General features: G+C 52.9%; 1 protein-coding gene across 1 annotated transcript in view; it reads right to left on the reverse strand.

The window, feature by feature from the left end:
• LOC120035329 (exocyst complex component 6B-like) overlaps positions 1–15,000 on the reverse strand; it is a gene marked incomplete at its 5' end in the record, with an annotated part of 71,325 nt that overhangs the window by 4,047 nt on the left and 52,278 nt on the right. Inside the window, one exon of the mRNA XM_038982113.1 lies at positions 387–499. Coding sequence (XP_038838041.1) covers positions 387–499 — 113 coding nt within the window. The remainder of the gene's footprint in view (positions 1–386; positions 500–15,000) is intronic.

Raw genomic sequence — 15,000 nt, forward strand, 5'->3', positions numbered from 1 at the left:
AGAAGAGAGAGAGATGAGAGGAAGAGAGAGATGAGAGGGAGGGAGAGAGATGAGAGGGAGAGATGAGAGGAAGAGAGATGAGGAAGAGAGAGATGAGAGGAAGAGAGAGATGAGGGAGGGAGGGAGAGAGATGAGAGAGATGAGAGGGAGGGAGAGAGATGAGAGAGATGAGAGGGAGGGAGAGAGATGAGAGAGAGAGATGAGAGGAAGAGAGAGGTGAGAGGGAGGGAGAGAGATGAGAGGGAGAGATGAGAGGGAGGGAGAGAGATGAGAGGGAGAGATGAGAGGGAGGGAGAGAGATGAGAGAGAGATGAGAGGGAGGGAGAGAGATGAGAGAGAGGTGAGAGGAAGAGAGAGAGATGAGAGGAAGAGAGAGGTATACTTACTTCTCCAGCAGTGCTAGGGCTGTGTGGGGGTTGACTCTCAGGTATTTGCAGGTTGGTCTTCCATAGTCAGCTAGATAGCTAGACCAGTCCCACTGGGTAAACAGATCTAACAACTACAGACAGACAAGAGACAGACATTCATCATGTGTCTTTCATAATAAAACACCATATATTACTGGGAGTCAAACGTTTAAGAGAAGAACACAGGGAGAGAGAGAGAGAGCGCTAGAGGAGGAGAGTGATTGATAGGAGGGGGGAGAGAGGGCCAGAGGAGGAGAGTGATGGATAGGAGGGAGAGAGGAGGAGAGTGATGGATAGGAGGGAGAGAGAGCGCCAGAGGAGGAGAGTGATTGATAGGAGGGAGAGAGAGGGCCAGAGGAGGAGAGTGACAGACAGAAGGGGGAGATGAGGAGGAGGGAGAGGGCCAGAGAAAGAGAGGGATGGATAGAAGGGGGGAGAGGACGAGAGTGATTGATAGAAGGGGGGAGAGGAGGAGGGAGAGGGCCAGAGAAAGAGAGTGATGGCTAGAAGGGGGGAGAGGAAGAGAGTGATGGATAGAAGGGGGGAGAGGAGGAGAGTGATGGATAGAAGGGGGGAGAGGAGGAGAGTGATGGATAGAAGGGGGGAGAGGAGGAGAGTGATGGATAGAAGGGGGGAGAGGAGGAGAGTGATGGATAGAAGGGGGAGAGGAGGAGAGTGATGGATAGAAGGGGGGAGAGGAGGAGAGTGATGGATAGAAGGGGGGAGAGGAGGAGAGTGATGGATAGAAGGGGGGAGAGGAGGAGAGTGATGGATAGAAGGGGGGAGAGGAGGAGAGTGATGGATAGACGGGGGGAGAGGAGGAGAGTGATGGATAGAAGGGGGGAGAGGAGGAGAGTGATGGATAGAAGGGGGGAGAGGAGGAGAGTGATGGATAGAAGGGGGGAGAGGAGGAGAGTGATTGATAGAAGGGGGAGAGGAGGGGGGAGAGGGCAAGAGAAAGAGAGTGATGGCTAGAAGGGGGGAGAGGAAGAGAGTGATGATAGAAGGGGGGAGAGGAGGAGAGTGATGGATAGAAGGGGGAGAGGAGGAGAGTGATGGATAAAAGGGGGGAGAGGAGGAGAGTGATGGATAGAAGGGGGGAGAGGAGGAGAGTGATGGATAGGAGGGAGAGAGGAGGAGAGTGATGGATAGAAGGGGGGAGAGGAGGAGAGTGATGGATAAAAGGGGGGAGAGGAGGAGAGTGATGGATAGAAGGGGGGAGATGTGTACGATGTCATCAGAGGCTGACTACACCGCTCAATTATTGCACCCACACTGCCAACGAGCATCTGCGTTGCCAATGGCTAAAATAGAAGTCAGTTCTATTTCTGACACAGATTGCGCTGCAAGTCTTGTCTCTCCCATCTCCTCATTGGTTTATAGAAGCAGGTACCCACGTGCCATCTCCTCATTGGTTTATAGAAGCAGGTACCCACGTGCCATCTCCTCATTGGTTTATAGAAGCAGGTACCCACGTGCCATCTCCTCATTGGTTTATAGAAGCAGGTACCCACGTGCCATCTCCTCATTGGTTATACCCACGTGGGTGACTGAAAGACGAACAAGGTCAGTGGCGGTAACGCACCTAATTTATGAAAGTTGCCAATCGCAATATAAAGTCAAGAGAAGAAAAGGACTGAAAGGAGGAGAGACAACTAGAAACGATTCGGTTGACCGTTTTATGTGTGGATTAAATGTCGGAGTAGAGGACCTTGTGCATTTCAGGTAAAATAACAACAATGTTTATATCCCAGGACAAAATAGCTAGCAACAGCAAGCTAGCTAGCTAAACATAAATGTGTAATGCTTTTCGACCTGTCCCCAAATTAATGTAATTGGTTTAGAGTTTGTTTTGATATTTTAACCTGCGTGTCGTGATCGTGTTTGGTGTAGGGGGGACAAAATACATTTATGCACAGCCGGTTTGGGGTCCGTGTTACTGTGCCCTTTATCTGATTATATCATAGAACTACTGGCCTGATGAACTTTAGCTATCACTAAACACCCACCAACCAACCAATTCTGGACTTCCTACAAGGGTTCAAATCCAATCAGGTTTGGACAGATGATAAAGACATGCGGATTGGTTTATCTACACAATTAACATATTTTACCCATCGGTCAAAAGATACACATTTGATTGGACACCCTAGACACGAGTCACAACCCAATCAGACAACACAAACACAAGACAAATCCCTGACCTGGGTTTGACCCCTTTCCCTAATATTGCACACACACACACACACACACACACACACGCTAGCGTAGATAAGAAGGAAGCTCGTATCATATTGATAGACGGCTTCGTGTTTTGGGGGAAGTAACTTCAAAAGCCTCCCGCTGCCTCGTTACTCCACACACAGATAGGACTTAGCTCAGGTACTGTGGATTTGCATCGGAATCAGAGAGGAGATCTCTTTCTTCTCAAATCACACACACTACATCTCAGAGAGAGAGACAGAGAGAGAGAGACAGAGAGAGAGACAGAGAGAGAGAGACAGAGAGAGAGACAGAGAGAGAGAGAGAGAGAAAGAACGGGAGAGAAATGGAGGTAAAGGGTGAAGGGGGGGGGGGGGGTTACAGGAGAGAGGTAACAGGGGAGAGAGATCCAATCTGCATCCCAACGCCCCCTATTCCCTATAAAGTACACTACTTTTGAGCAAAGCCCTATGGGTCGTGCACCATAAAGGGAATAGGGTGCCAACCCTAATCTCACGCTACCCAGCAGGCAGTCTGGTATGCTATTGGTGGAGTACACGCGCCACTGACCCCCAATTTACCCCCCCCCCCCCCCCACACAGAGCGAGAGAGCAGTCTCTCCTGATTCACCCCACGCACAAACTGACTCCCACCCCCCCCACACACACACACAGAGGGGGAGAGAGAGAGAGAGAGAGAGAGAGAGAGAGAGCAGTCTCTCCTGATTCACCCCACGCACAAACTGACTCCCTATCAACACACAGTTTGTCTCCCCTCAGTCTTCACCTCTATATGAAAGTTCCTTCGTTCTTTCTCTCCTTCACCTCACGGTGACCTGGCACAACATCCACTTAGGAGGGAGGGGCGAGAGGGGGTGAGGGAGGGACGAGAGGGGGTGAAGGAGGAGAGGGGGTGAGGGAGGGACGAGAGGGGGTGAGGGAGGGACGAGAGGGGGTGAGGGAGGGACGAGAGGGGGTGAGGGAGGGACGAGAGGGGGTGAGGGAGGGCCGAGAAGGGGTGAGGGAGGGACGAGAGGGGGTGAGGGAGGGAGGAGGTGAGGGAGGGACGAGAGGGGGTGAGGGAGGGACGAGAGGGGGTGAGGGAGGAGGTGAGGGAGGGAGGAGGTGAGGGAGGGAAGAGGTGAGGGAGGAGGTGAGGGAGGGACGAGAGAGAGGGAGGAGAAGGGGTGAGGGAGGGAGGAGGTGAGGGAGGGAAGAGGTGAGGGAGGGAAGAGGTGAGGCATTAATTATTACAGAAGAAAAAGTGAAAATAAATAAATGACAGCACAAATAATTATATATTTTTTCTTGCACCTCTCCCCACCTCCCTCTGTCTCTCTCCCTCCCCCCACCTCCCTCTGTCTCTCTCCCTCCCCCCACCTCCCTCTGTCTCTCTCCCTCTCCCCACCTCCCTCTGTCTCTCTCCCTCTCCCCACCTCCCTCTGTCTCTCTCCCTCCCCCCACCTCCCTCTGTCTCTCTCCCTCTCCCCACCTCCCTCTGTCTCTCTCCCTCTCCCCACCTGACACCACTCCGTCGGGGTGCGTTTTGGACACCACTCCGTCGGGGTGCGTTTTGGACACCACTCCGTCGGGGTGCCGTTTTGGACACCACTCCGTCGGGGTGCGGTTTTGGACACCACTCCGTCGGGGTGCGGTTTTGGACACCACTCCGTCGGGGTGCGGTTTTGGACACCACTCCGTCGGGGTGCGTTTTGGACACCACTCCGTCGGGGTGCGTTTTGGACACCACTCCGTCGGGGTGCGTTTTGGACACCACTCCGTCGGGGTGCGTTTTGGACACCACTCCGTCGGGGTGCGTTTTGGACACCACTCCGTCGGGGTGCGTTTTGGACACCACTCCGTCGGGGTGCGTTTTGGACACCACTCCGTCGGGGTGCGTTTTGGACACCACTCCGTCGGGGTGCGTTTTGGACACCACTCCGTCGGGATGCGTTTTGGACACCACTCCGTCGGGGTGCGTTTTGGACACCACTCCGTCGGGATGCGTTTTGGACACCACTCCGTCGGGATGCGTTTTGGACACCACTCCGTCGGGGTGCGGTTTTGGACACCACTCCGTCGGGATGCGTTTTGGACACCACTCCGTCGGGATGCGTTTTGGACACCACTCCGTCGGGATGCGTTTTGGACACCACTCCGTCGGGGTGCGTTTTGAACACCACTCCGTCGGGGTGCGGTTTTGGACACCACTCCGTCGGGGTGCGGTTTTGGACACCACTCCGTCGGGGTGCGGTTTTGGACACCACTCCGTCGGGGTGCGGTTTTGGACACCACTCCGTCGGGGTGCGGTTTTGGACACCACTCCGTCGGGGTGCGGTTTTGGACACCACTCCGTCGGGGTGCGGTTTTGGACACCACTCCGTCGGGGTGCGGTTTTGGACACCACTCCGTCGGGGTGCGGTTTTGGACACCACTCCGTCGGGGTGCGGTTTTGGACACCACTCCGTCGGGGTGCGGTTTTGGACACCACTCCGTCGGGGTGCGGTTTTGGACACCACTCCGTCGGGGTGCGTTTTGAACACCACTCCGTCGGGATGCGTTTTGGACACCACTCCGTCGGGGTGCGTTTTGGACACCACTCCGTCGGGGTGCGTTTTGGACACCACTCCGTCGGGGTGCGTTTTGGACACCACTCCGTCGGGGTGCGTTTTGGACACCACTCCGTCGGGGTGCGTTTTGGACACCACTCCGTCGGGGTGCGTTTTGGACACCACTCCGTCGGGGTGCGTTTTGGACACCACTCCGTCGGGGTGCGTTTTGGACACCACTCCGTCGGGGTGCGTTTTGGACACCACTCCGTCGGGGTGCGTTTTGGACACCACTCCGTCGGGATGCGTTTTGGACACCACTCCGTCGGGGTGCGTTTTGGACACCACTCCGTCGGGATGCGTTTTGGACACCACTCCGTCGGGATGCGTTTTGGACACCACTCCGTCGGGATGCGTTTTGGACACCACTCCGTCGGGATGCGTTTTGGACACCACTCCGTCGGGATGCGTTTTGGACACCACTCCGTCGGGGTGCGTTTTGAACACCACTCCGTCGGGGTGCGGTTTTGGACACCACTCCGTCGGGGTGCGGTTTTGGACACCACTCCGTCGGGGTGCGGTTTTGGACACCACTCCGTCGGGGTGCGGTTTTGGACACCACTCCGTCGGGGTGCGGTTTTGGACACCACTCCGTCGGGGTGCGGTTTTGGACACCACTCCGTCGGGGTGCGGTTTTGGACACCACTCCGTCGGGGTGCGGTTTTGGACACCACTCCGTCGGGGTGCGGTTTTGGACACCACTCCGTCGGGGTGCGGTTTTGGACACCACTCCGTCGGGGTGCGGTTTTGGACACCACTCCGTCGGGGTGCGTTTTGAACACCACTCCGTCGGGATGCGTTTTGGACACCACTCCGTCGGGGTGCGTTTTGGACACCACTCCGTCGGGGTGCGTTTTGGACACCACTCCGTCGGGGTGCGTTTTGGACACCACTCCGTCGGGGTGCGTTTTGGACACCACTCCGTCGGGGTGCGTTTTGAACACCACTCCGTCGGGATGCGTTTTGGACACCACTCCGTCGGGGTGCGTTTTGAACACCACTCCGTCGGGGTGCGGTTTTGGACACCACTCCGTCGGGATGCGTTTTGGACACCACTCCGTCGGGGTGCGGTTTTGGACACCACTCCGTCGGGGTGCGGTTTTGGACACCACTCCGTCGGGGTGCGGTTTTGGACACCACTCCGTCGGGGTGCGGTTTTGGACACCACTCCGTCGGGGTGCGTTTTGGACACCACTCCGTCGGGGTGCGTTTTGGACACCACTCCGTCGGGGTGCGTTTTGGACACCACTCCGTCGGGGTGCGTTTTGGACACCACTCCGTCGGGGTGCGTTTTGGACACCACTCCGTCGGGATGCGTTTTGGACACCACTCCGTCGGGGTGCGTTTTGGACACCACTCCGTCGGGATGCGTTTTGGACACCACTCCGTCGGGATGCGTTTTGGACACCACTCCGTCGGGGTGCGGTTTTGGACACCACTCCGTCGGGATGCGTTTTGGACACCACTCCGTCGGGATGCGTTTTGGACACCACTCCGTCGGGATGCGTTTTGGACACCACTCCGTCGGGGTGCGTTTTGAACACCACTCCGTCGGGGTGCGGTTTTGGACACCACTCCGTCGGGGTGCGGTTTTGGACACCACTCCGTCGGGGTGCGGTTTTGGACACCACTCCGTCGGGGTGCGGTTTTGGACACCACTCCGTCGGGGTGCGGTTTTGGACACCACTCCGTCGGGGTGCGGTTTTGGACACCACTCCGTCGGGGTGCGGTTTTGGACACCACTCCGTCGGGGTGCGGTTTTGGACACCACTCCGTCGGGGTGCGGTTTTGGACACCACTCCGTCGGGGTGCGGTTTTGGACACCACTCCGTCGGGGTGCGGTTTTGGACACCACTCCGTCGGGGTGCGGTTTTGGACACCACTCCGTCGGGGTGCGGTTTTGGACACCACTCCGTCGGGGTGCGTTTTGAACACCACTCCGTCGGGATGCGTTTTGGACACCACTCCGTCGGGGTGCGTTTTGGACACCACTCCGTCGGGGTGCGTTTTGGACACCACTCCGTCGGGGTGCGTTTTGGACACCACTCCGTCGGGGTGCGTTTTGGACACCACTCCGTCGGGGTGCGTTTTGGACACCACTCCGTCGGGGTGCGTTTTGGACACCACTCCGTCGGGGTGCGTTTTGGACACCACTCCGTCGGGGTGCGTTTTGGACACCACTCCGTCGGGGTGCGTTTTGGACACCACTCCGTCGGGGTGCGTTTTGGACACCACTCCGTCGGGATGCGTTTTGGACACCACTCCGTCGGGGTGCGTTTTGGACACCACTCCGTCGGGATGCGTTTTGGACACCACTCCGTCGGGATGCGTTTTGGACACCACTCCGTCGGGATGCGTTTTGGACACCACTCCGTCGGGATGCGTTTTGGACACCACTCCGTCGGGATGCGTTTTGGACACCACTCCGTCGGGGTGCGTTTTGAACACCACTCCGTCGGGGTGCGGTTTTGGACACCACTCCGTCGGGGTGCGGTTTTGGACACCACTCCGTCGGGGTGCGGTTTTGGACACCACTCCGTCGGGGTGCGGTTTTGGACACCACTCCGTCGGGGTGCGGTTTTGGACACCACTCCGTCGGGGTGCGGTTTTGGACACCACTCCGTCAGGGTGCGGTTTTGGACACCACTCCGTCGGGGTGCGGTTTTGGACACCACTCCGTCGGGGTGCGGTTTTGGACACCACTCCGTCGGGGTGCGGTTTTGGACACCACTCCGTCGGGGTGCGGTTTTGGACACCACTCCGTCGGGGTGCGGTTTTGGACACCACTCCGTCGGGGTGCGTTTTGAACACCACTCCGTCGGGATGCGTTTTGGACACCACTCCGTCGGGGTGCGTTTTGGACACCACTCCGTCGGGGTGCGTTTTGGACACCACTCCGTCGGGGTGCGTTTTGGACACCACTCCGTCGGGGTGCGTTTTGGACACCACTCCGTCGGGGTGCGTTTTGAACACCACTCCGTCGGGATGCGTTTTGGACACCACTCCGTCGGGGTGCGTTTTGAACACCACTCCGTCGGGGTGCGGTTTTGGACACCACTCCGTCGGGATGCGTTTTGGACACCACTCCGTCGGGGTGCGGTTTTGGACACCACTCCGTCGGGGTGCGGTTTTGGACACCACTCCGTCGGGGTGCGGTTTTGGACACCACTCCGTCGGGGTGCGGTTTTGGACACCACTCCGTCGGGGTGCGGTTTTGGACACCACTCCGTCGGGGTGCGTTTTGGACACCACTCCGTCGGGGTGCGTTTTGGACACCACTCCGTCGGGGTGCGTTTTGGACACCACTCCGTCGGGGTGCGTTTTGGACACCACTCCGTCGGGGTGCGTTTTGGACACCACTCCGTCGGGATGCGTTTTGGACACCACTCCGTCGGGGTGCGTTTTGGACACCACTCCGCCGGGGTGCGTTTTGGACACCACTCCGCCGGGGTGCGTTTTGGACACCACTCCGCCGGGGTGCGTTTTGGACACCACTCCGTCGGGGTGCATTTTGGACACCACTCCGTCGGGGTGCGTTTTGGACACCACTCCGCCGGGGTGCATTTTGGACACCACTCCGTCGGGGTGCGTTTTGGACACCACTCCGTCGGGGTGCGTTTTGGACACCACATACTCTATTAATTTAGTAATTTCCAGAGTCAGAGAAATAATATCAGACTTACCAAAGTTCAGGAGCTATGAAACAATAACTGTGTCATCCTTTAATGGATAAGAATGACATAAGTACATGTTTAAAGAATTCCTTCTATACTTCTCTCAAGCATCTAAACTTTAATTGGGGGACCAGACCACACAGATAACCTCTGACGAAGCCTCAGCAGCCCTAACAGACAGTAAGGTTATTTCTGAGTGACCAGACCGATTGTCTCATATGTTATCAGCCACTGAACGCTACAGCCAGTGAGAGTCCCCACTACTTAACAGTGTTATCTGAGAGGGCGAGACAGAGGAGAGAGAGAGAGACAGACAGAGAGACAGCCAGTGAGAGTCCCCACTACTTAACAGTGTTATCTGAGAGGACGAGACAGAGGAGAGAAGAGGAAGGGGGATGGTAAGTTCACAGTAGTTATCGCTAAGGAAGAGAGTGGTCCACCTCTGGTCTGTATTGTCGTGCTTTTGCTACCATAGTCTGACCCTTTAAATAAGAGGTTAAAGGTTATCTGGCCACTGAAAGTCTCCTATTGTCTGTCACTCAACTCTCACTTTCTCCATTTCTCTGACAGGAAGGAGGGGGGAGAGAGAGAGAGACAGAGAGACAGAGAGAGAGACAGAGAGACAGAGAGAGAGACAGAGAGACAGAGAGAGAGACAGAGAGAGAGACAGAGAGAGAGACAGAGAGAGAGACAGAGAGAGAGACAGAGAGAGAGACAGAGAGACAGAGAGACAGAGAGAGAGAGAGAGAGAGAGAGATGACGCTATGGAGTACTGGCGGTTCATCTTGGGGTCTCACCTGTCACGACTGACAGAAACCAGAAAGCCCCCTCCCCTAGCCCCCCGAGACAGAAAAAGACAGACAATTACTAAGGAGAGAGAGTGAGACAGAGGGGGAAAGGGGGACCAGAAGGCATGACCTAACACAAGACTGCAAAATGATAACACACAGTCAGATCAGAGCCAGTGTAAAGGGGGTAGAGGGACAATAACACAGTCAGATCAGAGCAGTGTAAAGGGGGTAGAGGGACAATAACACAGTCAGATCAGTGTAAAGGGGGTAGAGGGACAATAACACAGTCAGATCAGAGCCAGTGTAAAGGGGTAGAGGGACAATAACACAGTCAGATCAGAGCAGTGTAAAGGGGGTAGAGGGACAATAACACAGTCAGATCAGAGCCAGTGTAAAGGGGTAGAGGGACAATAACACAGTCAGATCAGATCAGTGTAAAGGGGTAGAGGGACAATAACACAGTCAGATCAGAGCAGTGTAAAGGGGGTAGAGGGACAATAACACAGTCAGATCAGAGCCAGTGTAAAGGGGGTAGAGGGACAATAACACAGTCAGATCAGAGCCAGTGTAAAGGGGGTTGAGGGACAATAACACAGTCAGATCAGAGCAGTGTAAAGGGGGTAGAGGGACAATAACACAGTCAGATCAGATCAGTGTAAAGGGGGTAGAGGGACAATAACACAGTCAGATCAGAGCCAGTGTAAAGGGGGTAGAGGGACAATAACACAGTCAGATCAGAGCCAGTGTAAAGGGGGTAGAGGGACAATAACACAGTCAGATCAGTGTAAAGGGGGTAGAGGGACAATAACACAGTCAGATCAGAGCCAGTGTAAAGGGGGTAGAGGGACAATAACACAGTCAGATCAGAGCCAGTGTAAAGGGGGTAGAGGAACAATAACACACAGTCAGATCAGAGCCAGTGTAAAGGGGGTAGAGGGACAATAACACACAGTCAGATCAGAGCAGTGTAAAGGGGGTAGAGGGACAATAACACAGTCAGATCAGAGCCAGTGTACAGATCAGAGCCAGTGTAAAGGGGGTAGAGGGACAATAACACAGTCAGATCAGAGCCAGTGTACAGATCAGAGCCAGTGTAAAGGGGGTAGAGGGACAATAACACAGTCAGATCAGAGCCAGTGTACAGATCAGAGCCAGTGTAAAGGGGGTAGAGGGACAATAACACACAGTCAGATCAGAGCAGTGTAAAGGGGTTAGAGGGACAATAACACACAGTCAGATCAGAGCCAGTGTAAAGGCTGTAGAGGGACAATAACACACAGTCAGATCAGAGCCAGTGTAAAGGGGGTAGAGGGACAATAACACAGTCAGATCAGTGTAAAGGGGGTAGAGGGACAATAACACACAGTCAGATCAGAGGCAGTGTAAAGGGGGTAGAGGGACAATAACACAGTCAGATCAGTGTAAAGGGGTTAGAGGGAAAATAACACACAGTCAGATCAGAGCAGTGTAAAGGGGGTAGAGGGACAATAACACACAGTCAGATCAGAGCCAGTGTAAAGGGGGTAGAGGGACAATAACACAGTCAGATCAGAGCCAGTGTACAGATCAGAGCCAGTGTAAAGGGGGTAGAGGGACAATAACACAGTCAGATCAGAGCAGTGTAAAGGGGTTAGAGGGACAATAACACACAGTCAGATCAGAGCCAGTGTACAGATCAGAGCCAGTGTAAAGGGGGTAGAGGGACAATAACACAGTCAGATCAGAGCCAGTGTAAAGGGGGTAGAGGGACAATAACACACAGTCAGATCAGAGCCAGTGTAAAGGGGGTAGAGGGACAATAACACAGTCAGATCAGTGTAAAGGGGCTAGAGGGAAAGAGTCATTTTAGAGCCATGGTTCTTGGTTCTGTACACACTCACCTAAACTGGAAGGTCAAAGTTAGTGTAAAGGTTAAGATGGTGACCGGAGCCTTTGGATGGACCAGTATTATCTGCTGCTATGACCGGGTCAGGTCTTTGTCTTGCCTGGCTATCAGCTCCAACTCTTTACTCTCCCCACTGGCTCCAGACACAACCTGTTGCAGCCCAGCCAAAACAACCCTTCTTCCTGACTCTCTCTCTCTCTCTGTGTGTGTACGTGTGCGTGAGGCGTCCGAGGCCCCAAAGTAACCTTCCTGTCTGTCGAGTTATCGCCGGGGTAACGGGGCCAAACGCCGGTCACCGCGACAACACAAAGCAGCAATCTGATGATTGGTGGAGTCGACCGATGGTCACGGCATCCGACCATTGCGGTCAAACAGCGGTCAGTAGTGAAAACAATGGTCAAGAGTCACAGAGAAGCAAATAAACACACACCGACAGAAGTCCACACACACAGTCCCATTTGCCAGTGGAGGAAAAAGTACACAAATGTCATACATGAACAAAAGTAGGAAGTTTACATACACCTTAGCCAAATACATTTAAACTTAAGTTTTTCAACAATTCCTGACATTTAATCCTAGTAAAAATTCCCTGTCTTAGGTCAGTTAGGATCACCACTTTATTTTAAGAATGTGAAATGTCAGAATAATAGTAGAGAGAATGATTTATTTCATCTTTTATTTCTTTCATCACATTCCCATTTGGTCAGAAGTTTACATACACTCAATTAGTATTTAGTAGCATTGCCTTTAAATTGTTTAACTTGGGTCAAATGTTTTGGGTTGCCTTCCACAAGCTTCCCACAATAAGTTGGGGAACTTTGACCCATTCCTCCTGACAGAGGTGGTGTAACTGAGTCAGGTTTGTAGACCTCCTTGCTCGCACACGCTTTTTCAGTTCTGCCCAAAAATGTTCTATAGGATTGAGGTCAGGGCTTTGTGATGGCCACTCCAATACCTTGACTTCATTGTCCTTAAGCCATTTTGCCACAACTTTGGAAGTATGCTTGGGGTCATTGTCCATTTGGAAGACCCATTTGCGACCAAGCTTTAACTTCCTGACTGATGTCATGAGATGCTGCTTCAATATATCCACAAACGTTTCCTCCCTCATGATTCCCTCTATTTTGTGAAGTGCACCAGTCCCTCCTGCAGCAAAGCACCCCCACAACATGATGTTGCCACCCCCGTGCTTCACGGTTGGGATGGTGTTCTTCAGCTTGCAAGCCTCCCCCTTTTTCCTCCAAACATTACAATGGTCATTATGGCCATACAGTTATATTTTTGTTTCATCAGACCAGAGGACATTTCTCCAAAAAGTACAATATTTGTTCCCATGTGCAGTTGCAAACCGTAGTCTGGCTTTTTTATTGCGGTTTTGGAGCAGTGGCTTCTTCAATGCTGAGCGGCCTTTCAGAATTTGTCGATATAGGACTCGTTTAACTGTGGATATAGATACTTTGTACCTGTTTCCTCCAGCATCTGCACAAGGTCCTTTGCTGAGGTTCTGGGATTGATTTGCACTTTTCGCACCAAAGTACGTTAATCTCTAGGAGACAGAACGCGTCTCCTTCCTGAGTGGTATGACGGCTGCGTGGTCCCTTGGTGTTTATACTTGCGTACTATTGTTTGTACAGATGAACGTGGTACCTTCAGGTGTTTGGAAATTGCTCCCAAGGATGAACCAGACTTGTGGAGGTCTACAAAGTTTTTTCTGAGGTCTTGGCTGATTTCTTTTGATTTCCCCATGATGTCAAGCAAAAAGTCACTGAGTTTGAAAGTAGGCCTTGAAATACATCCACAGGTACACCTCCAATTGACTCAACCGATGTCAATTAGCCTATCAGAAGCTTCTAAAGCTATGACATTTTCCAAGCTGTTTAAAGGCACAGTCAACTTAGTGTATGTAAACTTCCGACTTCAACTGTACCTTCACAGAAAAGGACTCAAGTAAATGTGAAAGACACACAGTAAAATACTACTTGAGTAAAAGTCTAAAAGTATTGGGTTTTAAATATACTTAAGTTTCAAAAGTAAAAGTATTAATCGCTTAAAATTCCAAAGACACAGTCCAACACTCAGAGATTATTTACAAAATATGCATGTGTGTTTAGTGAGTCCTCCAGATCAGAGGCAGTAGGGATGACCAGGGATGTTCTCTGTTTAGTGAGTCCTCCAGATCAGAGGCAGTAGGGATGACCAGGGATGTTCTCTGTTTAGTGAGTCCTCCAGATCAGAGGCAGTAGGGATGACCAGGGATGTTCTCTTGATACGTGTGTGAATTGGACCATTTTCCCATATAGACCCCCAAAAACAAAAAGCATTCAGACCCTTTCCTATGAGACTCGAAATTGAGCTCAGGTGCATCCTGTTTCCATTAATCATCCTTGAGATGTTTCTACAACTTGATTGGTCCACCTGTGGTAAATTCAATTGATTGGACATGATTTGGAAAGGCACACACCTGTCTATATAAGGTCCTACATTTGACAGTGCATGTCAGAGCAAAAACCAAGCCATGAGGTCGAAGGAATTGTCCGTAGAGCTCCGAGACAAGATTGTGTCGAGGCACAGATCTGGAGAAGGTCCCCAAGAACACAGTGGCCTTCATCATTCTTTAATGGAAGAAGTTTGGAACCACCAAGACTCTTCCTAGAGCTGGCCGCCCAATCAAACTGAGCAATCGGGGGAGAATGGCCCTGGTCAGGGAGGTGACCAAGAACCCGATGGTCACTCTGACAGAGCCCCAGAGTTCCTCTGTGGAGATGGGAGAACCTTCCAGAAGGACAACCATCTCTGCAGCATTCCACCAAATCAGGCATTCATGGTAGTGGCCAGACGGAAGCCACTCCTCAGTAAAAGGCACATGACAGCCCGCTTGGTTTGCCAAAAGGCACCTAAAGACTCTCAGACCATGAGAAACAAGATTCTCTGGTCTGATGAAACCAAGTTAGAACTTTGGCCTGAATGCCAAGCGTCACGTCTGGAGGAAACCTGGCACCATCCCTTTGGTGAAACATGGTGGTGGCAGCATCATGCTGTGGGGATGTTTCTCAGCAGCAGGGGCTGGGAGACTAGTCAGGATTGAGGTAAAGATGAACAGAGCAAAGTACAGAGAGATCCTTGATGAAAACCTTTGAGGTGATTGAGGTGAAGGTTCACCTTCCAACAGGGCAATGACCCTAAGTACACAGCCAAGACAACGCAAGAGTGGCTTCAGGACAAGTCTCTGAATGTCCTTGACTGGCCCAGCCAGAGCCCGGACTTGAACCCGATTGAACATCTCTAGAGAGACGCTCCCCATCCAACCTGACAGAACTTGAGAGGATCTGCAGAGAATAAAATGGGAGAATACAGGTGTGCTTGTAGCGTCATACCCAAGAAGACTCGAGGCTGTAATCGCTGGTGAAGGTGCTTCAACAAAGTACTGAGTAAA

The sequence above is a fragment of the Salvelinus namaycush genome, unplaced genomic scaffold (assembly GCF_016432855.1).
Source record: "Salvelinus namaycush isolate Seneca unplaced genomic scaffold, SaNama_1.0 Scaffold1029, whole genome shotgun sequence".
Classification (NCBI taxonomy): domain Eukaryota; kingdom Metazoa; phylum Chordata; class Actinopteri; order Salmoniformes; family Salmonidae; genus Salvelinus; species Salvelinus namaycush.